The sequence below is a fragment of the Candoia aspera genome, chromosome 3, assembly GCF_035149785.1.
Source record: "Candoia aspera isolate rCanAsp1 chromosome 3, rCanAsp1.hap2, whole genome shotgun sequence".
NCBI lineage: Eukaryota > Metazoa > Chordata > Lepidosauria > Squamata > Boidae > Candoia > Candoia aspera.
The window spans coordinates 172,819,081-172,845,290 of NC_086155.1; the positions used below are offsets into that span (position 1 = coordinate 172,819,081).

General features: G+C 35.1%; 1 protein-coding gene across 1 annotated transcript in view; it reads right to left on the reverse strand.

Annotated features, from left to right (window-relative positions):
• The window catches only part of ASPH (aspartate beta-hydroxylase), a 113,444-nt gene that overhangs the window by 46,972 nt on the left and 40,262 nt on the right, over nt 1–26,210 (reverse strand). Inside the window, exons 5-16 of the mRNA XM_063299968.1 lie at nt 22,661–22,750; nt 20,397–20,471; nt 16,254–16,421; nt 15,246–15,302; nt 14,566–14,619; nt 13,468–13,515; nt 12,753–12,791; nt 11,570–11,602; nt 9,269–9,313; nt 6,133–6,186; nt 5,087–5,131; nt 287–292 (exon numbers count right to left, since the gene is read on the reverse strand). Coding sequence (XP_063156038.1) covers nt 287–292; nt 5,087–5,131; nt 6,133–6,186; nt 9,269–9,313; nt 11,570–11,602; nt 12,753–12,791; nt 13,468–13,515; nt 14,566–14,619; nt 15,246–15,302; nt 16,254–16,421; nt 20,397–20,471; nt 22,661–22,750 — 714 coding nt within the window. The remainder of the gene's footprint in view (nt 1–286; nt 293–5,086; nt 5,132–6,132; nt 6,187–9,268; nt 9,314–11,569; nt 11,603–12,752; nt 12,792–13,467; nt 13,516–14,565; nt 14,620–15,245; nt 15,303–16,253; nt 16,422–20,396; nt 20,472–22,660; nt 22,751–26,210) is intronic.

Below are 26,210 nucleotides of genomic sequence, written 5' to 3' on the forward strand. Positions count from 1 at the left end.
CATTTTAAGAAAAAAATTTGCCCTGCATGTTATGCAATTTCAAAAAAGTTTTAAATTTTTTATACCATATTAATAGTTATGAGAAATGGATTCAAAATGGAATTTCTAAATGGAATGGTCTCATAAAGTCACTTGTGAAACACCATTTAGTGTTTACCACCCACCACTAATTTTCTGAACTCCATTAATTATGTCATAGAAAGTAGCTAACAGACAACTGCTGCCAATGTGTAGAATATGGTTTAGGCTGGTCCTCCTGATGTAGGGACAGTCTTTTTGAAGCGTTAAGTATCTGAAAAAATAAGGGGAGATCTAAATTAGAGGACCAACCATGATACAGATGATTGAGAAATAATCTTTAATATAAATATGCAACTTTGTAATATACTTAATTTAGTTATGTGTTATTAGAAATACTGTTTAATTAAACACAAAGTTGCTATCTAGGGGAAAAGGTAGGCAACAACAGAATTAAAGGACAGTCCTTTGGGACTTAACATGATTACAGAAATCCAAGAATCTCTCACCCCACCTCTCTCCAATACACTTATTAGATGTACATTAGAAAAACATCCATCATTATGATGGGAAAAGTGCAGGTGTAAGGCAAACTGCCCAACATACATTCCTGTTAATGATAACTGGAGTACCCAGTGTTACAGTAGGATGGACCAATTTCGCTTATGTCAAGATCTTTTCCAAAATCCTCATTTCCCCTCTAGAAAAGTAAGTGGCAATCATTTGCATATGGGAGAGATTGTCTTTGGCACTATAGCAAGACCTGTCTATCCTCCATATCAGGGTTTCTCAACCAGGGGTCTGTTGAACCTTATGGTTCTGCAAGAGGTCCATAGGGGTTCCCTGGTAGATCACGATTTATTTTAAAAATTATTTCAAAATTGGGCAACTTCACATTAAAGAGGTAAGTTTCATTCTTTATTTTTAGTTTAAGAACACTGTTAATGCATATATACAGGCCTATACATGAAACAAATATAATAATTTTGTAATGTCTGGCCTATATCTGAGCCTGAATGTGCAGGGGTTCCCCGAGGCCTGAAAAATATTTCAGGGGTTCCTCCAGGGTCAAAAAGTTGAGAAAATCTGCTCTATATAGTTCTGCTTCGGGTTTTTTTTTTTTTTTTTATCTCAGGAAATGTGGCAGAATGTTTGAAAAAAAAATGGTTTATATGTATATTGAAGGGCATAAGGAAAAATGAAGTGGAAAACAAATAGACTGGAATTAGGTCTTTATTTCCAAGTCATAACATTATTTCAGCAACCGATCTATTAAAAAAAATTAACATGAAGACATAGAAAAGGCGGCAAACCAATATTCAAATACAAAACATCTAACCGCCCAGAGTCCCCTGTATGTGGGAGATAGGTAAAGGTAAAGGTTTCCCTTGACGTAAAGTCCAGTCATGTCCGACTCTAGGGGGCGGTGCTCATCTCCGTTTCTAAGCCTTAGAGCCGGCGTTGTCCATAGGACACTTCCGGGTCATGTGGCCAGCATGACGACACGGAACGCCGTTACCTTCCCGCCGAAGCGGTACCTATTGATCTACTCACATTTGCATGTTTTCGAACTGCTAGGTGAGCAGGAGCTGGGATTAACAACAGGAGCTCACCCCGCCGCGCGGTTTCGAACCGCCGACCTTCCGATCGGCAGCTCAGCGGTTTAACCCGCAGTGCCACCGCGTCCCTCCCATGTGGGAGATGGGCGGTGATAAAAACATGATAAATAAATAAATATAAATAAATAAATAAAATTAAGCAAACACTGTTCAGAAACTCTGTTCCGTCATGTCAAACGTTTCATATAAAGGAGGTATCTCTTCAACTGCTTTAGCAACTGTGCCAACAACAAAGAGTCAAGGCAGACACCAGGGAATGGCAGGGATTAAACAGGTAACAGGTATAGGAACTGGATTAAACAAGATGTCTATACAAGGACAGTGATAGCATCAGATATGGAACCATTACTGATCTCCCAGGACCAAGCAACAGAAATGTGAATAGTTTATTTTCTGGGCTCTTTTGAAAGAAATGGTAGGAGTGGAGCTACAAATCCATGTGCCAATCAAGGTTCAAATATCAGTCAGTTGCAACTGGAACTAAATATTCATATTCAGACCATTGTAATACAATGCAATAGGATACAGTAGGAGGAGCCGTGTCACCAGAATGGTTGAAATACATAACAACTACTGTGTGGGCTGCCCACAAAGCTTTCACATCAGCTCAACTTCACTAGGCACTCTAGTTAAGAATGTAACAGCTCTCTTGAATTCATCCAAGGAGTTGTCTAGTCCGGCATTCTATTCCCACAGTAGCCAATCTAGAAATGTGTCCCAGCAGGTTGTGCCTTAAGTAGAACCGTCTCCCTGACATATTCCTCAGCACTTGTATTGGAGGAAGGAGCTATGTCAAAAAATGCAAATTGTCCTAAGTCATGCAAGTATTTTGAATACTTGAAACTGCTATATTAATATTTTGTGTTTTCCTGACTAACTCATAAAATGTATTACAACTTCTACAACAAAATTCAGACATTTTTCATTTTATATTGTTCAAAGACATGTAAATCCATATAGTTACTGAATATATGTGGTGAGACTTTTAAAAAATCAAGTTTATTTACAACAATCAATGTAATGAAAAAATAAACATCAACCCTATAGTACGAAGCCACCAGTAACACTCTAACAGCTATTCACTGTAAACCACTTGCCCTTGATTGTAAGAAGATATATCCATACATAAACAAGGAATTCATATATACAACCAAAATCTTTCTAGCTGCAGGATTGGGGGGGGGGGGGACAAGTGATTTCTGTAGACAACCTCTCCTGTGCCTGACCTGTTCCCCACCCCATCCACAGAGCGAAGAGACTGGAGAGGAAGGGACTGCAACAGAGTAAGCAGGAACACAATGGGGAATACAGTGGCTGTTCGCAGAGCGCACTTGTGGCTGCTGGCACCAGCGCATTGCTTTTGATGTGTATTCTCCATTGTGTACCTACTTACTCTGTTGCAATCCCTTCCTCTCCAATGAATGTAAATACAAACATTAATCCCCTTCTTGCTAATTATCCCTGTGCCTGGGTGAGCATTCCAAAGGGCAGGGAAGTTTAGGAGGCAAACAAAAGCCAAAGGTGTGAAACTGATAGTCTTGTCGGTTTCAAACTGGCTATCTGAGTGCTGTGGGTGGGGGAGCATTCCAAAGGGCAGGGGAATGAGGAAATGGAAAGTACAGTTGTGGTCATGTGATTTCCCACTTAGGGACCACTTCACATAGTGAGAGTTGGCCGTCCCAATTGTGGTCGCTAAATGAGGACTACCTGTAGTAAACTATTACTGTTTAGTAATATAGATGATCTATACCAAGATGGATAAAAATTGCCACGGTATAAATTCTTATTACTATAAAGTTGGGATTTATGTAATGTATTTATCAGTAGAACTGTAGTGAGAATAGAAGGGCAGTATTTGGGGTAAAAATAAATTGATTTATTGGCTCTGTGTGAACATGAGCTAAATTTAATTGCAATGCAATTTGCTAATTTAAGATTCAAAGTATTTTCAAAACTTAAACAAATGGTGCTCCTAAAGAATTCCTTTTGTAAGCACTAACTATTCAAAGAATCAAAGTTTTTTGGAGGATAGATGACCAATTTGTGAAAGACACCAACCAAAACCCTGTAAGCCATAATATGCCTCTCTCACACTGAGAAATGCAATATAAACATTTGATTAAAGAGAAATTTCACTTCAGTTCCTGAAGGTCTGTAAGATGTTAACCTGGTTTTCAATGATAAAACAGTTGAAAAGTAATAACTTCAAAATTTGTACAGTAGTAGAGAGAAAGAATACAGAAAATGAAAGGAGTGTTTGGGATTTCAGTTCACTATACTTTCCAATGCTGAAAAAGACATGAAACTGACATGGTTATTTAGAGGAAGCTGATTACATAGTTCCTCTTGCCTGACAATCAACTTCCAGCAGCAGGCTAAATTTATTGGAAAGAATCCCATGATTAGGCAGAACAATGTGATCACGTTCATTAAACTGCCCTGCCACATGGGTCCAGATCCTACCGCCTACAATTCATACTAACGGGAGCTACACAACAAGCAAGATTTGAGATGCTTCTGCTATTTAGCAGTAGATGATGGAAAAGTGCAGTGAATGCAGGAGAAGCCATAAGTTATGCTATAGTGTATTTTGCTGTTCTTCTCATACAAATATGGCTTATCAAGAAGTAAATTGAATTTCTGGGCTCGCAGAACACCTTGTAATATCACTTTGTGCTTTCTGGGAGTATATTTTTTAAATTAAAATAGAAACTCGTTACGGAATAAGAACTGAAAAGGTTTTATTGCAGGTCAGTAGCTGCCCCCAAATGAGCACAACTTAACAGTCTTCTATACACATGTGATCTTTATTGCAGTAAGAGACCTGTTTAATGACATCTATTATCCCACTTTATACATCTCAATTTTTTCTGGATAATTTTTGCCCAATTCGAAGATTCCAAGGCAGGCCTCCTTTATCCAAATTACAGTGGTTTTATCTATACCATTATTAGAGACTAATCAATGTTGTAACAAATTTGTCTACAGTCAGCTGCTTTATTAAATGTTGTTATTAAATCAGATATTGAATTCCCAACCTGAATGCAGACTTAATGGAAAGAATACAGGATAGGAAGGATTAAAAAGAAAAAAAATGCAGGAAATACATACAAATACCAACCTAAGAGGACAACCGATCCCAACCATCTGCCTTGTCTAATTATTATTCCCACTCAAAGTAAAAAAAGGAGAGGTATGAAATTCTAAGTGCTTGAGCATATGGCTACTGCAGAAATATGCAATTATTTATTTCAGAGCTAAATCACAGAATTCCAAACCTCTATGGTTCTATGTTTCTCAAGAAAAAACTGTTTATCTTTTCAACTTCTGCTGTAAAAGTGAAACAACTGCTTATGAGTTTTCTATCTAGTTTTATCTAAAATGTGTTTTGTAAGCACATGGTGAAAGTTAATTTTAATTAGAAATACAAATCTGAAGACATGACTTACCAATTACATCATCTTCTGAATAATCTTCTGCTTGAACAGGAACTTCTGTAATTCAAATATTTTTAATCAATTATTATGACACAAGTTTACAGACATTTTACAATCTCTTAGGACTGTTAACAGCCAGTTTGGTCTAGTGGTTAAGGCAACAGGCTAGAAACCAGGAGACAGAGAGTTCTGGTCCCGCCTTAGGCATGAAAGCTGGCTGGGTGACTTTGAGCCAGTCACTCTCTCTCAGCCCAAGTAACCTCACAGGGTTGTTGTTGTGGGGAAAACAGGAGGAAGAAGGAATATTTGGTATGTTCGCTGCCTTGAGTTATTTATAAAAGTAATAAAGGCGGGATAGAAAATAAATGAAATAAATAATACTTTTTTTTTCTCAGAACTGAAATGGTGCAAATATATTTAAATTCTTTGCATGGCAAAGAAGGGCAAAATTCTGCCAAAATTGGGATTACTCAAATAGGATAAAATTCCTACATAGAAAAGAAGAAATCCATAGATAGATCATCATATTTAACAGTTATGTCCACAATTGCAAAGTGTGACTATTTACACTCAACCTGCATTCTACTACTCAGGGACAACTTCTACTGTATGTAATATTTTTGTTGCTTTAAAAGTAACCCTAATGTACCATGAACTAGGATGAATGCAACCACTGTTTTAAAAAAGTTGATTTGTTCATTTATGAATGTTCAAAATGGAAAAAATATATAACTCTATTAGAAAGCATGATTACTAATTTTCTTTAACATGGCTTTTCTTCAGAAAACATTTGAATTATTACTCTTTTAACTTCAAAGCTATACTGCCAAATTAGATAGCAATGATAAGCAATCCTCAAAGGAATACTGGACAATGTAAATGTATGAAAAGCTAGTGAGTAACTATAGATGTTCCATTTTTTAAAAAAATTATAAAATAATTCTGCTCATGCCATATAGATATAAAAGCAGAAAATATATTTTCAGTTTTGGTCACATCCATATACTAGTGCTATTATATACAATATACTAGTTTAAATGGGCAAATATTGCACTAACCTGTCTCATGTGGTTGAGCAGCCACATGATCTTCTGTATGTTCCTTCTCATGTACTATAAACAAGTTGAAAGAAATATATGGTTTCTTAAAATTATGTATACTTGCTTCTTGAAACAGACTCAGTAATTTCAATAAAAGAAACTGATATTTAATATGGATTACAATATATGTAACCTTATTCTGAAATTATCAGGGATAGATTAAACAAACACTATAGATTATAGTGAAATAAATAAGGGATACCCAGTCTTTATTGTTTATAGAAATCTAAAATATAGAGAGGTAATACTGAACAATATATTCAGGTCGTACTGAATTTCTCTACTCTTGGGTTTATAATCACTGTATCACATGACTGCCTTCAATATCAATGGAAATCAATGTAGATGATACGCTATACTTCTTACATGATAAGTGAATATAAAGTGCCACTCATTTTTCTAAACATTTCACATTTAATTCTTAGTAAGGCAACTTAAAATGTATGAGCTATCATCATTAGATATTTTTGCCGATAAATATTTTCTTAAAGATGGCTTGATTTCAGTAATAAGCAGTAAGTGATCTTTATTCACAGGCCAACTCTTGAGGCATTACAAAATACACAAACATTTAATAGGCAGATGCAGAATTAGCATAATAAATACATTTTTAAAAGTGCATGCTATCTTTTTCAGTAATATATACACAGTTCTTTAAATCAATTTGAGAATACTGAATTCCCATAAACAAGCAAATAGGAACCAACTGCTTCTATGTTTAATTATTTTCAAACAAAATGGGTAAGTTGACTAGTAACAGTTATTGCATTATTTGTCTACAGTTGTGGCGTGATTTGATGAGATCATATACAAAAAAGAAGACAATTAGAAGCCATAAAGCCCCAACAAAGACAGGGGTTTGGTCTACTGGCTCAGCACCTTCAACATTAGCAGAAACTAAAAGATTCAGCAGTCGGGTGGGCATGAGAGTTTTAAGTGGACTGGACGCCGGACCTAGCCAAATACACCAAAATAGAAATACCCAGGATAATGGACCTCATCAACCTTTGCCTTACAACCTACTTTCAGTTTGATGGAGAAATATACCAACAGATCAAAGGAACACCCATGGGATCACCGATTTCAGGATTTATAGCAAAGATTGTAATGCAGCACCTGGAAAGGATAGCACTCCTACACATACAACCCAAAGTATGGATCCAGTATGTAGGTGACACTTTTGTCATTATACAAAAGAAACAACTGGAAGAAACCCACAAAACCATAAATAACATCTTTAATGGAATAAAATTCACAAGGGAAGAAGAAAACAACAACTCACTACCATTCCTGGACATCCTCATCAGTAGAGGAAATGATGGTAAGTTAGACACACAAGTCTACAGGAAAGCTACCCACACCAACCAAGTGCTCCATTACCAAAGTAACAATCCAACCTCCCACAAGAGAAACTGTGTAACATTATTCAGACGAGCACTTACACACTGTAGCAACCCAGAACACCAGAAAAAAGAAAAAGATCATCTTCACAGCATCTTCCAACAAAATGGATACCCGCTCAACTTTATCAAAAAGTGCCTCACCACCCAACCCACTACAACCCAACCAATGGAAACTATGAAAAGGATAACACTGCCATACATCAGAAACATCTCAGAAACCACCAACAGACTGTTACAACCACATGGCATCACCGTAGCATATAAACCAACTAAAACTCTTCAAAACGTATTAAGCAACCCAAAAGACCCAATAGCCCAAGAAGAAAAAACAGGAGTTATTTACAACAAAGACTGTAACAGCCACTATGTAGGACAGACAGGCAGAAGACTAGCAGAGCGCATCCACAAACACCAACTAGCAGTCAGAAGACACGATGAGAACTCCTTAATCTCACAACACATGGACAGATTCAACCATAGTTTCAACTGGGAAACTGTGAGCATCCTAAACCAAGCCAAATCCAAAAACGCCAGAGAATTCCTGGAAGCCTGGCACTCAGACAAAGCAGCCATCAACAGATACATAGAGGTAAAAAACAGTTACATACCATTCAAAAGAGACAATAGAAAAGCCAAAAGACCAGTATACTCCCTTGCCAGCAATCAACACCCAGATATGCAAAAATTAACACTAGGTTTAACACCAGATGAACCATCAAACAACACAATACACTCTAATCAAGGAACTATTAACTCAGGCAATCAACTAGGCAGCAAACAACAGCCCAATCAAAGAACTCCCAAGGAGAGAACAACACCCCTACCAACACAAGCAGGGCAAGCCACGGTATATAAACTGAGAGCAAGGCCCACCCCCTCTTTGCACTGAAGATGTTGCCTAGTCTGGCAATGAAACATCTGCAAGAAAACAACAAGGCTCAGAGAGCACCAAGGACTCCACAATTTTAAGTGTTCTCAAAATAGATTCAAGGCAGTGGAAAATGGTAGCTAGGTAGCAATCCCTTGCTGTTAAAATAATATCCATTGCTCCCCCCTGGCCTTCTCTCCACTCACATTTCGCCCTCTTTCTACTCCTTTATACATATCAAAGCTTGGGTCCCAGGGCTAAATCTTTGCCATAATCTGACTTTGGAGACTCATGCCAAATAGTTGGGAAAAGAATTCAAATTCATATGTAATTTGCTTTCAGTAAACACATTACTAATTTCTGCCTCTTACTTCATTCAGGTAGCTCTAAAGTTGAGGCATAAATTTGCTGTTTTTTTCCCCTGACAACTCATAAAAGAAATTAATATCCTTTTTTCCCCCCACCCAAAGATAAACTGCAAATTTATTCCCAAGGACTTCACACATAATAATTGGAAAATCCATGCTTATGTGCAAACATTCAAACAGATAAAACAGAAATGTCAAGGAATATATAAATGTTATCCAAATAACTGCAACGCTTCCCAGAGGATAACCAAACTTGGTTAAAACTGGTCAAAATGTGAAAAACCTCTATCTCCGTTGGTTCCAAATTATACAGTGAAGTTTTCCTGCAATACTACCCTCATTCATTCCAAAACTGTTTATATAAACGTGCATATAAATGTACTTAACAAAACTTTTATACTAATTGATAATTTCATATCCAATCTTTTTATCTTAGATAATTCGTGTATATATACCTGATTTAATAGTTTCAGTAACAGGATCTGGAACATCTGCATTACCTAAGAAAGCAATAACATCTCTAGTAATAAATTATACTACATGGAAGTAGAACAGCTAACTTAAATGAAGACTAATTTAGATAAGTTATGGAAAACTCAGAAGGCTTATTTCAACAATGATTCTTAGAATTCTTTCTCAGGTTAATAAGGCCTTTGCCATCCAAAATGGCTAATGTGGCCATTAAGTTTTTTCCCTATACTTTTAGTGACAATATTTGCATTCATTTCTTCATTTGATTTAATTTATAAAGCTGTTAATCTCAAATACATGACTCTGGGCAACTTACAGCATTTAAAAACAATATAAACTACAGAATACAATATAAAAGCATATTGTTTCCCTTTTTAGTAATGTATATAAAAGGCTTTAAATTTGGCCATAATTTTCATCTCAGCTTGTTTTAAACAAGTAGCAGGAAAACCGGTGCCTGTCATGTTGATTATCCAGTTTAACGTTTATTCAACCACCCTTTTAAAAAAGGAAATTTCATCTATTTCTCTAAACTTGAAGTGCTCAAATAATTCAGCATGTTGAACAATCATCTCTTGCTGATAAGAGAAAGAATAATTTTTTCCACAACAGTGTTCAATTTTGGGGGCCAGGGCAGGGTGAGATAGGGATTTATATGAGTTCTACAGCTAACTTCAAATCTTCAGTTTATTCCTGTTCTATGTTCTCTTTCTTCCTGAACCACTGGAAAGAACCACCAATACTTCCAAGGAACATTCATTCTTTATTTTCTTTTTGTATAGCTCTATCCTATGCATGCTTACTTGAAAATACAGTCTATTCAATTTCATGAGGCTGAACTTCTGGGGAAGAAATTGCAAACTGAAGACTAGCGGAGCCGACAACCACGACAGAATGAAGAGCTGGTGAGTAGACCAGCTCTTCATAATTCCTCTCCAACTAAGGAGAGGAACTGAGGTTGCCCACAAGTGCTCCAGACAGTTGCAGCCACCAGGGGGTTTAAGGCTCTGGGATACAAGCGAATAGCCATCTTGCTATAACTGTGGAAGGTGGTAAGTTACTAAAATTGTTTATACTTGTTGTGATGAAGGGAGAAGTCATTTCTTTATATATTTCTTTTCTTTTTCTTTACCATATTCTTATTTTTTCTTTCTTTTCTATTTTTTATTCTTTTTTCAGTTTGTATTAGTTTCTATCATTGCAATTATAATTTCTAATAAAATTACTACTGAAAAACAATTTCATCAGGCTTACTCCAAAATCAGTGTGCCTAAGACAACTGCTCTGAATGAGCTATATCATTTTCTCTATCCTATTATCAGTTGATTTTACAGGAGGAAAAAAAAAACCCATGGTTTTAAGCACTTTATGGTTATAGTATTCCTGGGCTTTACCAATTTCATTGCTTCCTACTTTTCAGTCTCAATTCAATATGCTACTTCTGACATGTAAAGTTCTCCATGGCTTGTACCAGAACACCTGAAAGGCCACTATTGACACAAGTACACATACACTCATTTATGTTGGGATGGGCTGCTAAAAAGCAATGGCCTATATAGTCATGGTTATCAACTGTGGAATGCTTTCTACAAGGAGGATTGACTGGCATTTATATTGGTGCAATTTCTACCTTAAATTTGCTGATCTTGGTTGAGATCAGTAGGAATTGTGATCAAGTACAATTACAATTCCATTACTGATTTTACCAAAAATTGGAACCTAAGATTGCCATGAGATTCCCTTTATGTCCACTGCTTACTCAAAAATAAAATATGTGGTAGTGGGCTGATGGTGCAATTGAACAATCCAATCTAAGAATCAGTATATTAATGTTTATTTACTTATTTTGTCCATATGTTTATCTAGTCTGTATGTTCCAAGAATCATAATTACATGCAACATGCTTTATTATGGTATCAAGATGAGCACTGCAACTGTCAGTTCAAAGCCCTCCCTTTTTACATGACACACATAAAAAGGGGTGGAGCTTCAGTTGAATGGTTGCAGCCCCATTTAGATTTTTTGACTCTTCCCAAGCAGATGCCCCTGCAAACAGGTACCATTTGGATCTTGCTCCTCAGAGATCAAAACGTATTTGGCTACCCATTATGTATGCCAGTGTCAGTTTGACCTACTTTGAGTGTGTGAATCTTTGCTTTAAAAGGTGATGAGAGTAACCATCTCACTAATCTCTTTGAATCAAAGAATGTAAGCTGAAAACCAATGTTCCTAAAAATGTATTACTCTAAAATTCCCAGAAATAAAAATGACAATTTTATACTTACGTTCATGTCTCTGTTCAATGTGATCAATTGATTCTGTAGATTTATTGCAAGAAAAAAACAAAAACAAAAATAGCTCTGTCATTCTATAGCACTTTATAAGTAGAGCTTTCAATTGCTTATATTATTGAGGCTTGAAATATTTTATTGCTTCCACTGAAAACGTTATTATATTTCTACTTGGAAGGTAATACTGTTCAAGGGACATTATTCGGTATGTCCTTGCTTACCACTGTATTCAATAGCTGTTTTTATGTATTTTATATTTTATTTAATGTATATATTTTATTTCACTTTATGCATCCTCATAAGAATCTTTAATTAACTGAAGTTTCCTAAACGTACAACGACATACAGCATATACAAAATATATATAGTCATCATACTAATATTAAATAGGTAAGAATATATACAATTTCCTGTTTCGCTGTGCTCTTTGCCTTTTAAAAAAAAAAAAATTTAGTAGGAGTTGAAAGTGAGCATTGCAGCTATGGCTAAGGAGGGGTACCTGCAATCCAGCAATAAGTGATTCAGTAACAGCCACAATTCCTTGTTCTAATTATAGTAAGTATTATGTTTTCACTTTGCCTGTTTTTATAAAAGTGTTCAATTAAATGTTCTGTATCTGAAATAAGAATACCATTATAATCTATTTGAAAAGAAAAGATACAAAATTCACAGAAGAAGAAGAAAATATTCTGTGTTGCATAAATAGAGATTGCACATATTAGTCTTACAAAGATGTAGTTGAATACATAGGATGGGAAAGGAATGGAGCCAGGAGGTCACAATTTGGAACAGAACAGCTTTTCATTAAAAATATTACTTTCCATTAAAAAAGAAAGAAAATGCAAAATGGTTCATCAGTGCTGTTTCATAAATTTACAAATAAAATGTAAATAAATTATTAGAATTATAGCAACAGGACAGTTCCTATCATTAAGTGGAGAAAATGTTGATGACATTTACTGTATCTGATTTTCTTGCAATAGAAAATCTTTCAGAAAAAAACTTTTTCTCTCTGTGACTAAAATCACATAAGGGAGATTCAATGTACTACTACTTATTTTTGAAACTGCAAAGGAATGCATTAAATACATTTCTAGGCCAATTTACATCCAAATGTTGAAAATACTAGAGATAGTTCAATAAGCATTTAATGCACAGTAAGTAAAAACCTACGTACCTGCATTCTGAGTTTCAGTGAAGTCTTCACTCTCTAATTCTAAAAAAAGATCGCATAACTTAAAATTTAACGCTGAGTGACACAATTGCGATGAATTAATATTTTCTATTGTTACAGACCAAGTAGGTCATATATTAGAAACATAAATCATTATGTCCATGCCAGTTTCATTTGTTTCATTATTTACATCATACATCAAAAGCAAAGTGTCTGCTGTATGGACCCTGGAAGAAAGAATGGTAGGTGCCATTTATTTGTGTCAGTTTCAACTCATTTCATGGCAAATTGGGATTCTTTGGAGGAAAGTGGAGGGGTACCAATACCTTTGGCCAAATCTGTATTTCTAGTTGGTTTGGCATGGGAATTATTTGCACTGACATGTTAGGTTTTGCAAACTTGATGAGCCAGCCCTTTCCTACCTACTCAGTGCTATATGCAATGTTTCTCTGCATCACTCCCATGTATGTAGCAAACAAAACAGATCTCTATCAACAGAAGATACCAATCAGCTGGAAAGTGTCTATATAAACATCAGTCACAGAATTTCTACAGAGCCAAGCAGGGTAATACTTTGGGAAAACATAAGCAAGCTAGCAATCACTGAAAGAGGTCTTAAAATATGGTTTTGTTTGACATGACAGATGAGTTATGAAAAACAGTGCCATGCTGATAATGACTGTTGAAATCTTATTAGAAAGTCACGAAAAGAACATACCAAGTTCATCTACATAGTCATGCTGTTCAGTATTTTCTGGAAAAGATTCTGCAAATAAACAGAATATTAAGATCTGTAAGAAACATCGTGCTATGTAGTCTTATTTAGGATCTATATCCTATCAGAGGCAGATATAACAGAACATGGAAATCATGACTCCTTTAAGTATCAACTGACTCCTAAAGGGATGAAAGCCACTGTTCTTTCACAGACATGCTCCTCACTTGTACTCACTACACAGAAGATGTGTTACATAATTGATTGCAATTACTATCTTCTTTTATTTAAACATGTAAAATAATTTTCTCCCCAACTGCTAGTTACCATTCCACATACTTATACATTGTTTCACATTACTAATAAGTAACTGTATAGTTTTTATTTATTTCCATTTGATTCACAAAACTGGAAATGGCCAGAATCCGTGGGAGTAGCCTAAAAGACTAAGTGCACATGCTCTTAAGTCACATTCTTTCAAGGAGGACAGAAATTACCACTACTTCATTATACCATGAAGTATCTTTTGGTACCCCAAAGATAGACCTGTCAAGAAAAAATTAACTCAATCTCGTCAGGCTTAAGACTTCTTCCAAACCTTTGGAGGAAACACCTCCCTTCAATTGCATGCATTGACTTCAGGACTGTTGAACTTCTTCATTCACTGTAATAACAAAAAAACCTTGCTACTGATAAAACATGCAGGAATGGGAACATAAACAATTCTCTCTTTCACGTTCATATGTGTTATTTTTTGTTCTGCCTCTTAAGATGGAGCTGAGCAAATTAAAGGCTGAAGTCAATACATGTAACTAAAGGGAGTTTCCTCTAAATTAAAAAAAAAAGAAGTCTTACTCCCAGCCTCCTAGCTAGAAGAAGTAGATTTAACCTTTTTCTGTCAACATCGTATTTTGTGACCAAAACCAAGCAAGGTACTTCTTATGCTACATCATTTAAATAGAAAAGTCAAGTTATACAATTAAAGGACAGTAAAAAGAAAACTTTTTCTTAACAAATCTATTATGTGTACTCTTACAATTTGCTATTACAAATCATGTGCCTCAAACATGTTATCTTTATATGAATATAAATCAGACGTACCTGGGCTTTCTGGCTTATACGTGCCTTGTTCCACAGGAGAATATTTGTTTGAAACTGAAAATTAGGAAGGCCATATAATATTACAAAAGCCATTAATATACTGCCAGGACAGGAGATGCTAAATATTGCTACCACCAATCTCAAGGTAAAAGTCAAAGAATTCAGGGGAATAAGATTACGGGAAATAAATATGTGTTTGACCCAGATATAGTCATGTTTATAGTATATCCAATGAAATCACTGAGACAAAATATGACTAATCTATATTGGAGCAGAACTTACATGAGTCCAGTTTCCCGGAAGAAAATATTCCACAAACACTAATATAGCTACACTGGACTGTTTGGTGTACTAGTGCTCACAGTATCAATTCCACATGTGTGAGATTCAAATGCTGACAAATCTTGCATGGATAGCCCATGCATGTATGCCTTTTCCTAGTCTATTGATTAACCTTTTCTCAGTCAGAAATTTCACTTAAAATAATATAGAAGTGAATAGATTTTAAGTTGTAATTAAGTTATTGAAACTCTAATCAAAACTTTAGATGAACATATTCACTTTTTCTTTACATGAAACTTCTCACTGAATGTGTTGAATACAATTTGCAGTTCACACCTGCATGTTCATTACTATGTCACTTTATGCCACTACAAGGCAATTGTGAAAGACAGAAATACCATCAGTGTCAGCGTCAACTACTTCATGATCTCCAAGTTGGTAGGGACTTCCAGGTTCTGAAAGTAAAAAGTTTCTTTTTAAATACACACAAAGATCACAGAAAATACTGCCAAATTTCAGATTTACTACATTAAACTAATTACCAAGTTATAGGCAAAAAGGCCCACTCTGAACAATACATTGGTGTTAGAATTAAAGGATTGTGAGCAAGTCTCAGAACTATGCAAGTTTTCTTGCAATCCTTCTTTTCTTGCACTTGAGTTCTCTCATGTCTTTATCTACATCTAAAATCAATTCAAGCAGGAGTCTAAACCTGTGCAATGGCCCTCCTGGCCACAGCTGCCACCTGCTCTTCAAGCAGTAGCTGTGAGTCCAGAAGGACCCCCAAGTTGCGCATCAGTCTTGAATGGGAAAGTGCAGCCCCATCCAAGACCAAGGATGGTAACATCCCTGACCCCGGGGGTCCAAACAGCCAAAGCCAGTCTTGTTAGGATTGAGCCGAAGTCTGTTTTGCCCCATCCAGACCCAATATATACTAATATATATGGTGTGAGTATATGTATGTATTAAGTTTGTATGTATGTATGTATGAGAGCCAGTTTGGTGTAGTAGTTAAAGGCACTGGGCTAGAAACGGGGAGATTGTGAGTTCTAATCCTGTCTTAGGCATGAAGCCAGCTAGGTGACTTTGGGCCAGTGACTCCCTCTCAGCTTTAGGAAGAAGGTACCAGCAAGCCGCTTCTGAAAAATGTTGCCAAGAAAAAATGTTCCTGTAGTTGCCAGGGGTCAAGACTGATTTGAAGGTTAATTAAATAATTTAACAACATTAAATCATTATTCAGAAAACTATAGCATAGACAGCATCACAAACGTCTAAGTGAACAACCACAAATACAGAGCTACATACACCTTCAACATTAAAACCTTCAATACCTCCCTAAATTGGTTCAGATAATCAAGTGCTACGTATCTGAGCAGTATGATTACTTTTCTTTACAACTAAGATACCTTCTTGGATAGAGCTTGATTTCTCTGATATTTCAGGCATTTTATCCTCTATTTCTTTATCGTAACTCTGCCCTGTTGTGGGTTCTTCAGATACTTCGTTATTGTCTTCTTTTTCTTCCTCCTCCTGAAAATCTGTTTCTTCATGGTCTTCATCTATTTCACCTTTTTCTTAAAATTTTGAAAAATACTGTATTAGAGAAGATTTTGAAATCCAGTAAACAGCCTCAATTTCATTAAGCCAAACATCCATTTAAAAGAGAGAGAGGTTGCATCTTTCCTATTATAATAGCATATACAGTGGTGCTTAAAAATTTGTGAACCCTTTTGCATTTGCAGTATTTCTGCATAAATATGACCTAAAACATAATCTGTTCTCCACACAAATCCTTAAACTAAATACAGAGAATCCAATTAAACAAATGAATCAAAAACATTATACTTTTTCATCTATTCATTGAGGAAAATGATCCAAAGCTACATATTTGTGTGTGGCAAAAGTATGTGAACCTCTAGGATTATTAGTTCATTTGAAGGGGAAATTAGAGTCAGGTGTTTCACTCAATGGGATGATAATCAGGGGTGAATATGGGAAGTCCTGCCTAATTTTAAACAACAGGATATTCTGGATATTCATGATCAAAGTGACCTTCACAACACAGTGACATAGAAGTGTCTCATGGCTTGAACAAAGCAGATTTCTGAGGACCTCCAAAAAACAGCTACTGATGCTCACCGGGCTGGAAAAGGCTACAAAACCATTTCCAAAGAGTTTGGATTTCACCAATCCACTGTCAGGCAAATCATGTACAAATGGAGGCAATTCAACACCATTGTTACCCTCCCCAGAAGTGGTTAACCAATCAAGATCACACCAGGAGCAATACTCTGGGAGGTCTCAAACAACCCCAGAGTAACATATCAGGAACTAAAGGCCTCTCTAGCATTTGCAAATGTCAGTGTTCATGAGACCATCAGAATACTGAAAAACAACGCTCTGCATGGCAGGGTTGCAAGGAGAAAGCTATTACTCTCCAAAAAGAATACTGTTGCCCACCTACAGTTTGTGAAAAACCATGTGGATAGGCCAGAAGGATATCAGAAAAATGTTCTGTTGGACTCCTGCTGGGGACATGGCAGACTGAGCAGCTGTGCCCACGGGCTCCATGGGCGGAACTGATAATGCAGCAATTTTTTTCAGTCTCAGGCAGGTTTTCCTGAAACTCAGGAGGGTTCTCCAGATAAAGGAAAATACCAGGAATCACCCCCATCTGCCCTCTGGACAGCTGCTTGCAGCCAGAAGATTGCAAACAGTGTTTCGTGTTTGACTGGTAAGAGCTAGCTGGGACGCTGGGACGCCACAATTTTCGAAGCTGCACTGTAGCCTTAAAGGGACACTAAGACCAGCCACTCCATTTCTAAATCACCAATTTATGTATTTTTTTAAGTATGTGTACCTTAAGAGAGGCTTTCTATAGCAAGGAGAAGCAGGCTGTCCTGGTGCCTATTATTATTTTTGGGATTACTTAAAAAAAAAAAAAATCAAGTTTTGGAATTCATTTTCCCTCCAAATATAAAGGAGTATTGAGAGTAAACAATTGTCTTCCTGTTATTATTTTGGTATTAAATTTGAAGATATTAGCATTTTCCTATATGTTGAATTGGCTGATTTAGACCTTCAGCTTTCTGTTTCTACTTTCCCTTGGGAACTGTCTGTTTATCTCACTTTCGCTTGGTGTAAACATACTTCGGAACTTTTTCATATCTTCGACTTTTGCTGGTTAAGCTCCTAGGGGGTGCCATAATCTACTGCGTGAGACATGGAGGATTTTAAACAATTTTTTTCTGACTTCCATCAAGATTTTAAATGGATCTTTTCTGACTCCTATCAAGTTTATATACAAGACATTCAGGACATTGTGGAAAATATGAGCTCTAAAATGTGTCATTTGGTTGGGGATGTAGTGGATGAAATTGAATTCAACAGTGATAGAAATCTTTCTTCTAAGAATGAGATCGGGATTTCTGTTGAGATACTGGATGGAGATTGGATAGTAGAGATGGAGAAATTCAACAGAGAGAGGGATCTGCAAGCAATAAATAAAACTGACTTTTTGCTGAAATGTCATGAAAAAGAACAGATCATTATGTATGGGATGTTTCCTGGAGAGAAGTTGGAATTGTTGAGGGGGGGGGTAGTTGGGCTGTTTGATTTTTTTCAAGAGAAAAGCTCTGTGCACATTGTGGGGATATGTAAATACTTTGGTTTATTCTGAAGTGGAATAAGAATTAAAGAATGTTTATCTGGATCACTTTTAGGGTTTGACTGATGTTATTTGCTTTTAAGGATATGGATTAAGATTATTAGGGTATAAAAATGTTTATTTGGATGATTTTAAGAATCTGATTTAAGGTCATTGTTTTGAATTGCTTTTCTTTTTTGGGTTTATTAAGATTATTAAAACTGTTGTATTATTTAGTATAATGGCAGACAATTTATGTGCTTTTTAGTTTGATTTTTATTATAGTAGACAGAAATGTATAGAATAGTAGCAGGAAGGGAATAATTAAATAAGTGTTATTTTTGGGGGGAGTTGTTGTTTAGGACGTTTATATGATTTTTTTTTTATTTTAATGTAAGGGCAGGGAGTAACTGTAGTGATTTTTATTATGTGCTAAAGGGGAATTATTTATAGAAATAATGTAATTTTGGTTTAATATAGAGTAAGAGATAGATTATGGAAAATTTTTGTATACCCTTGTTAAAAGTTGTAAGTTGAATCTTTTTGTAATGTAAAAATTTTCTCTTTTGTGTTTTCACACTTTTTAAGTTTTTCTTTTTTTGTAGTTTTTTGTTTTTTCGTAGCCTTTATCTTTATCTCCAAACTTAATAAAATTCATAATAAAAAAAAGAAAAATGTTCTGTTGATGGAGGATACCAAAATAGAATTTCATGGCTTGGATGAAAAGTGTTATGTTTGGCAAAAGGCAAACATTGCATTCTAGCATAAGAACCTTATCCCATCTGTGAAACATGATGGTGGCAGTATCATAATTTGGACCTGTTTTGTTGCCTCTGGACCAGGGTGCCTTGCCATCATTGATGACACTAGGAATTCTGAACTGTACCAGCAAATTCTACAAGAAAATGTCAGGGTATCCTTCTGTGAACTGAAGCTCAAGAGAAAGTGGATCATGCAGCAAGACAACAACCCAAAACACAGAAGTTGTATGACAAAGAAGAAAGTTAATGTTTTGGAATAGCCAACTCCAAGTCCTGATCTTAATCCTACAGAAATGTTGTAGAAGGACCTGAAGCAAGTAGTTCATGAGAAGAAGCCCACCAAGACCTTGAGTTGAAGCTGTTCAGTAAGGAGGAATGGGCTTAAATTCCTCCAAGCCAATGTGCAGGACTAATCAACGGTAATTGGAAATGTTTAGCTGCAGTTACTGATGCCCAAGGAGGGCATGCCACTTACTGAAAGCAAAGGTTCACATACTTTTGCCACACACAAATATGTAGCGTTAGATCATTTTCCTCGACAGTAATAATGTTTTTGACTCATTTGTTTAACTGGGTTCTCTTTATCTAGTTTTAGGACCTATGTGAAGAACAAATCCTGTCTTAGGTCATATTTATGCAGAAGTACTGAAAATTCAAAAGTGTTCATAAACTTTTAAGCACCACTATACAGTTTTGTGTATATCTTTCTTTAATCTGAGTTTTTTTTTACAAAATTAATAATTGCATTTCGAAGTCTGGAAAATGTGAACTTACTTCATTCACATCAGGTAAGTTCACAGCATAATGCAAATTAATTTTTTCATTTGGCCTAACCTTCTTTTCATAGAAATTAATGAAATATAACAATATTTAAGTATGATTAGACTACGCCACAAACATTTAGTCTTATCGTGGGGAAGTTCTATATGCTGAGCAAAAACAGGTGGAGTAAGATAATAATTAACTACTACAACATTTTTCCACATCAGAAAGAAATAAATGGTTGTCAACAATAACAGAGGAATAAACAATGAGATATGTGACAAACTATCTTACATCAATCAAAATAGTGGCAGGCTGTATTTTTTAAAAGGAAGAATCCATACATTTGAAAAAGAAATGGAACTAGGATACATTCATACCAAGTTGTGAGTCAAGAACTTCATGTAGTAAGGACTCAATTTCATCTTCTGGTTCTGTTCTAACATGTACATGTTCTGTATAAGTTTAGAGAATATATCAACAATTACTGGAAAGAATAAATGGAAATTGAAATAACTGAAAATGGAAAATACATACTTAGGGAAAAATTAATGTTTTATTTTCAAATTGTTTGTAATTGTCAATATTTCTCAACCACATAATCCATGTTTTACTCTGGCATTTCAGGTGTTCCCTTTCCACTTCATTCTACTATTTTTTAAAAATTCTTATAACTTTTGTAGTAAACAATGCCTCTTCCAAAGATCTGAGAAAACTAAAAACTGAAACATATGAAATACTTGAGCTCAAAACAACCCCACAACTTGCTGTTTAGATTGTATGTATGTTTTGTAAAAATAACATACTACATTTTTATTCATGCAAGCATTTGGCTACCAATTCATGCATTTTGCAAATTTATACATTAAACAGAAATAAAAAAAAACTTCAGATGGAGAAAACAGAACAACACTGAGTAGACTAAGAAACTGATCTCAATCCATCCATCTTACAGTATAAGCAGTTCTTCTGTATATGGGACTTGGAATGGAATGGATTTTGCTACTTAATGTAAACGTGTACTACTGAATTTTCATCTTAATACATCTCCAGCTTGTATTTTGACATATCTGAGCAAAAGCAAGCATAGCCTACAAGCAAAATGAATAATTATAGCTTATCATTGATAAGACATCAGGCTTGTAAGGCCTATAGCTTTACGGGAACCATAAGGTCTTTGAACAGGATCCAGGTTTAAAAGAGTGTATCAGTATGGAGCCAAATGTAAAAATAGGACTTAGGTTTGCAACAAATTACTGCATCCTATGAACACTAAACCAAGATGGCTATGTGATATTACGTTTGCTATCTATTATCTTTTTACAAGGAGATTTCTTGAAAACTACCTAAAAACTCCAGCTAGTGCAAAATCAGTCACATCTATGCCCTGTGATTTACACTGGTTGCCAACTTATTCCAATGCCCGCTTTAGTTTTTGCTTTATAAAGCTTCAGCGGCTTTGGTCCAAGTGTTTGCTAGAATGCCATTCCTCATACATACCAGCCTGGTCGTTAAAAGCTTTGGAAAGTGGCTTGCTTTTTAGCTGCACTAGTGAGCGAGGCCTAAGAGTGATTATCCAAGCCAGAACCTTCACAGTTGTAGTAGAGCATCTTGCTATGAGATTTTCTGCCTTTGGAAATGATTCCAGCATTTTCATCTTTGCAATTTCACCAATTACTCAAGACTTCTATGTTCACCTTGGCTTATATTTGATAACTCTTACCACAGTTTTCCATGATGCAGAATTTGACATCCCTGTGCTAAATATTTCACATTTGAAATAATGTGTTCTGTAGAAATATATTTAATATTTTAGTTTAAAATAGTTGTATTAAAAATGCTGATTTTAACTGGGTAATTGTCAAATGTATTGTAACTTGAAAAAGAATGGAATCAATATTCGAATAATGTCCCTAAATAAACATTAAGTAAAAATAGTTAAGTGCTCACTATTTGTAAACTCAATTGTATATAGCAATTTACATGTAAAATAATGTGTATGAACTTTTATATCAATACACTGAACATATACTCAAGGAGGACACATAAATTACTAAAAGATATTAAGTACCTGGACATTTTAAAAAGTTATTTAAGTTTTAAAACCTTATCTATCCATGAAGTTGTCAATTTACTTTTTATGCAATATTCAGACCCTGATAAAAATGTTGTACTATATGCTATATAAATTGAACTAGGATGTTTTATAAGTTCTATTCGATATTTCAAAGCATCTATTAAAAAAACCCTAACATTTTATCTAACTAGTTTAATGAATCCTATTAAATAGTTATAAATACAAACCAAATTCCTCTAGCCGTAGCTGCCAAAATTTTGCATCTGAAAGAGGTATTATCATGTTTGACCTGCAATTCATTTCTATGAAATACTGATTTCAGTGAGAGGTATTTTGGAATCATTTCTGTAGAAATATGTAGATGAAATATCCTATGAATTTTCACATCAACCAGAAAAAAGCTTTTCTTCACTGCTCTTATTTTTTAAAAAAATGTGTAAAAACAATTGATGTTAAATAGAAATGAAGCAAAAATTTGTAAGATCTGATAAAATTCACAGCAAGCACAGAATAAATTTAGTGATTGCAGACCTCATGTTCTGAAGGTTTTGTTTTCTAAGGGCTTACCTGTTTTCACATGTGACTTTTCTGTAGACTGGATCACCTCTTCAGCACTTCTTAGTGTTGACTGTTCTGGGACAGATCTTTCCTTAAGTCCTGCATTGTTTAGTTATAAAGTTAACTTTAATCTTTACATTCGAGATTTTGATCCAATTAGGCATCATTATTAGATGGAGACACCAAACCCAGTGGAAAGTACTTATGTCAGCTTCAATTTAAGTTCTAAACTGTATTTTAATACATTTTTTAAAAAATATTTTAAAAAATATTATAGCGCCTATTTTAAAGGAATTGCTCTCTACATGCATTCACTAGCTTTATTTCCAACTTCCTTTAAGCATTTTGTATGCCATATTCCCAAACTGATTTCAGATATAGATGTCTTGAATACAATGGGAGATTTAAAAAGACCACTGTGTCATCGAAATCTCTTTAAAATTATGCCTACATGTGTGGTTGATTTTGTGATTTCAAATACCATCAGGCAGTACAACTTCAGCTACGACAACTTTGAATTTTTTTTGTTACTCCCAACATTTTCCAGCTCTGTCTCTCTTATCCACCGATGAACAAAGTGGGATAGATTAAGGCATACTATAGTAGACTACAACCTGCTGGAAATGAATAGAAGAAATTCTTTGCTTCACTTAACAGAGTAATTCCTGGGGTTTCTTGAAGCATCAGAGAGAATGAATTATCTTCACACTGCATACCCAGGAGCAAAATAGACAGACGAAAAGGAGCTATGTACACAATACAGAGAATGAATTCTAGACTGTACTTTTATAGGTTACAGACGAAGAGAATAGCTAAATTTTCAGTGCTCCCAGAGCATATTCAGATTTTTCAGTGCTAAACTAGAGCATATTTGGATTTTTACTTGCTTTTATCTAAAATTATATACAGGTAGTCCTTGTTTAATGACTTGTTTAGCGACTGTTCAAAGTTACAACGGTGCTGAACAAGGAAACTTAAAACTGGTCCTCATAGTTGCAGCCATTGAAGCATCCCCATGGTCACATGATCTCAATTTGGCACTTGGCAACTGGCTCACAATTACGACAGTCGCAGCATCCCACAGCCACGTCAGCATTTGCAACATCCACTGCCAGCTTCCGACAAGCAAAATCAATGGGGAAGCCAGCAAGAGGTTGCAAATGGCGATCATGTGACATTGTGCTTAATGACCGTGTGGGATTTGCTTAACGATGCCAGCTGGAACTGCCGCAACTGCCATCGTAAGTCAGCGTAGTCACATGACTTTGCGCTTTATGACTGCATCACTTAATGATGGAGTTCCCAGTCCTAGTTACTGTCATTAAGTGAGGACTACCTGTATTGCCCGGACTTCTTAGATAGCCAATTTGTAACTAAATAATCTCATGCTGAGTAAAAGAGAATTGAACAATTCCTCCACCCAGATGTTTTTATTGAATTCCCTCTTTCCAAATAAACAAATTAAATATGCATGACAGGAAATTGAAAGGGTTTTATCTTATTTCCAAAAGAATATGAATGATTTTCAGTATACTACATTGCAAGATAAATGTAGAGTAACACACTGTCATAAAAGTCAAGATTCATTTCAAAGTTCTCTTTACATTCTTTAAAAGTGAATTAAAAATATTTACACTGAGACTCCATGGACTGACTATACCATCTAAGACAAGGCAACCAGGTCCCTTCCATTTATTTTGGAGTACAATGTCCACAATTCCTTGCTGGTGGCCAGGCAAAAATGCCTTTTGAAAATATATTTGGAAGCAAATGACTGCTATCCCTAGTTTTGTTTTGTTTTTTTCTGAAAACTTTATATAACCCTTCCCTTTCCCCAGGAATGACATCACCACATGGCTCATGTACACCACAGGTACTGAAGCTTTCAAGGTTTCTATGTTGTGAAATTCTTCTCTACCTACCTCTATCCCTTAATTGACTGCAAAAAATGCAGTATTACAGAAATAGGATTGGTTACCATATTCTCTATTTTTGTTACCATATTCTCTATTTTTGTTCCCCCTTACCTGCCTCTATTTCAACTAAGTCAATCTTTTTCATTCAAGAATTTATATGGAAGGGTTAAACTAATACTATCACATAAATGCATTCACAAGAATGCACATATATATTATTTTTCATTTTTTTTAAATAAATCATTAAAGTTACCTTCTCAGAATAAAAACTATATTACACATTCCTTTCTAAACATAAGTTGCGTATACTGTAATTAGTTTTTCACATGATCACATAAAATATAATTCATGCACTACAAATTCATTGCATAACTTCAAGCCATTTTGAAAAGTTTTGCCTTTATCTTCATGTTCAAAACATTAACTAACCATCTATTTAAAGTGTTTCCAAAGTGCTGTCTATCCTCACTTTATTTTTTTCATAGAAGTTTTTGAACACATTTTGTTCTATAAGGAATTGGCTTGGTTAAAAAACAATTCTAAAAAGTCACTAATTACTTTTTGCACATGATGGTTTTATTTAAAAATATAATGCAAATATAAAATTCACCTTTCTCCCCAAATAGAATCAAATTGCTTTTCTAAGCTGCAAACGTTGGGGAAAAGTTGTAGTGAAGAGGCAGCTGAAATCAATATTTTGGTCAAGTTCATGCATTCTAAATTCATTGTCATAGTCTATATTTTCTTACCACTTGTCTTTGATGTATTTAAGTAGTTCATTATGGAAAACATTATGGAATCTGCAATCTCATGGGATTATTTATTGTGATGAATCAGGGAAGGCAACCTATGGCATCCCAGGTATTGCTGAAATGCAACTTCCAGTAGCCCCAGCCAACATAAGGTTAGGGATGTTAGGAATCATAATTAAGCAACAGCTGGAATGCCATAGGTTATTGAATCCATGCTTTATATAATGGATGTTTGCACCCACCTGCGTGCACAGGCATATATATATATATACACACACACACACACACACACGCAAACTTGAGAACCAGATCCATGTTTATTTTTCCATTACACTTCTAAGACTTGGTATGAAATATTGTTCTAAATTAAATACTTTCAAATATTTCAGCCTCTTTATTTTTACATTAGCCTTTTGTGTGACATACTGAGTAGCAAAAATAAGTTTCCATTGTATAACTGATCACACTACAATATGAATGCACAACCTATGTACAGTTGGAACACTACATGTTTATAAATTCACACATATACTAAGGCTGGATGGAAATAAGCATGTATTCTTGTTTATTCCAACAAACTCAAGAAAATTGTATTACAGATGTAGTATCTATGGTTTTCTTTTGTTCTTTTGACTGAAAGCACATTCAGACATGAAAAACAAAATTACTTTTTCTTTCTTTTATCTTCTTCAGATGCTTTAGAAAGGCTTTTAGCTAACTTCTTTATTTCTTTATCTTTGTCACTGGCCAATACTTTCATATCTTTATCTTTATGATTTCTATCTAACTCTGATTTTTCTTTTCCAGTTTTTCTATCTTGCTTAATTTTATCAGATTCTTTCTTTGATTTATCATCAATAATTTTCTTATCCTTTAGATCAAAGTCTTCAA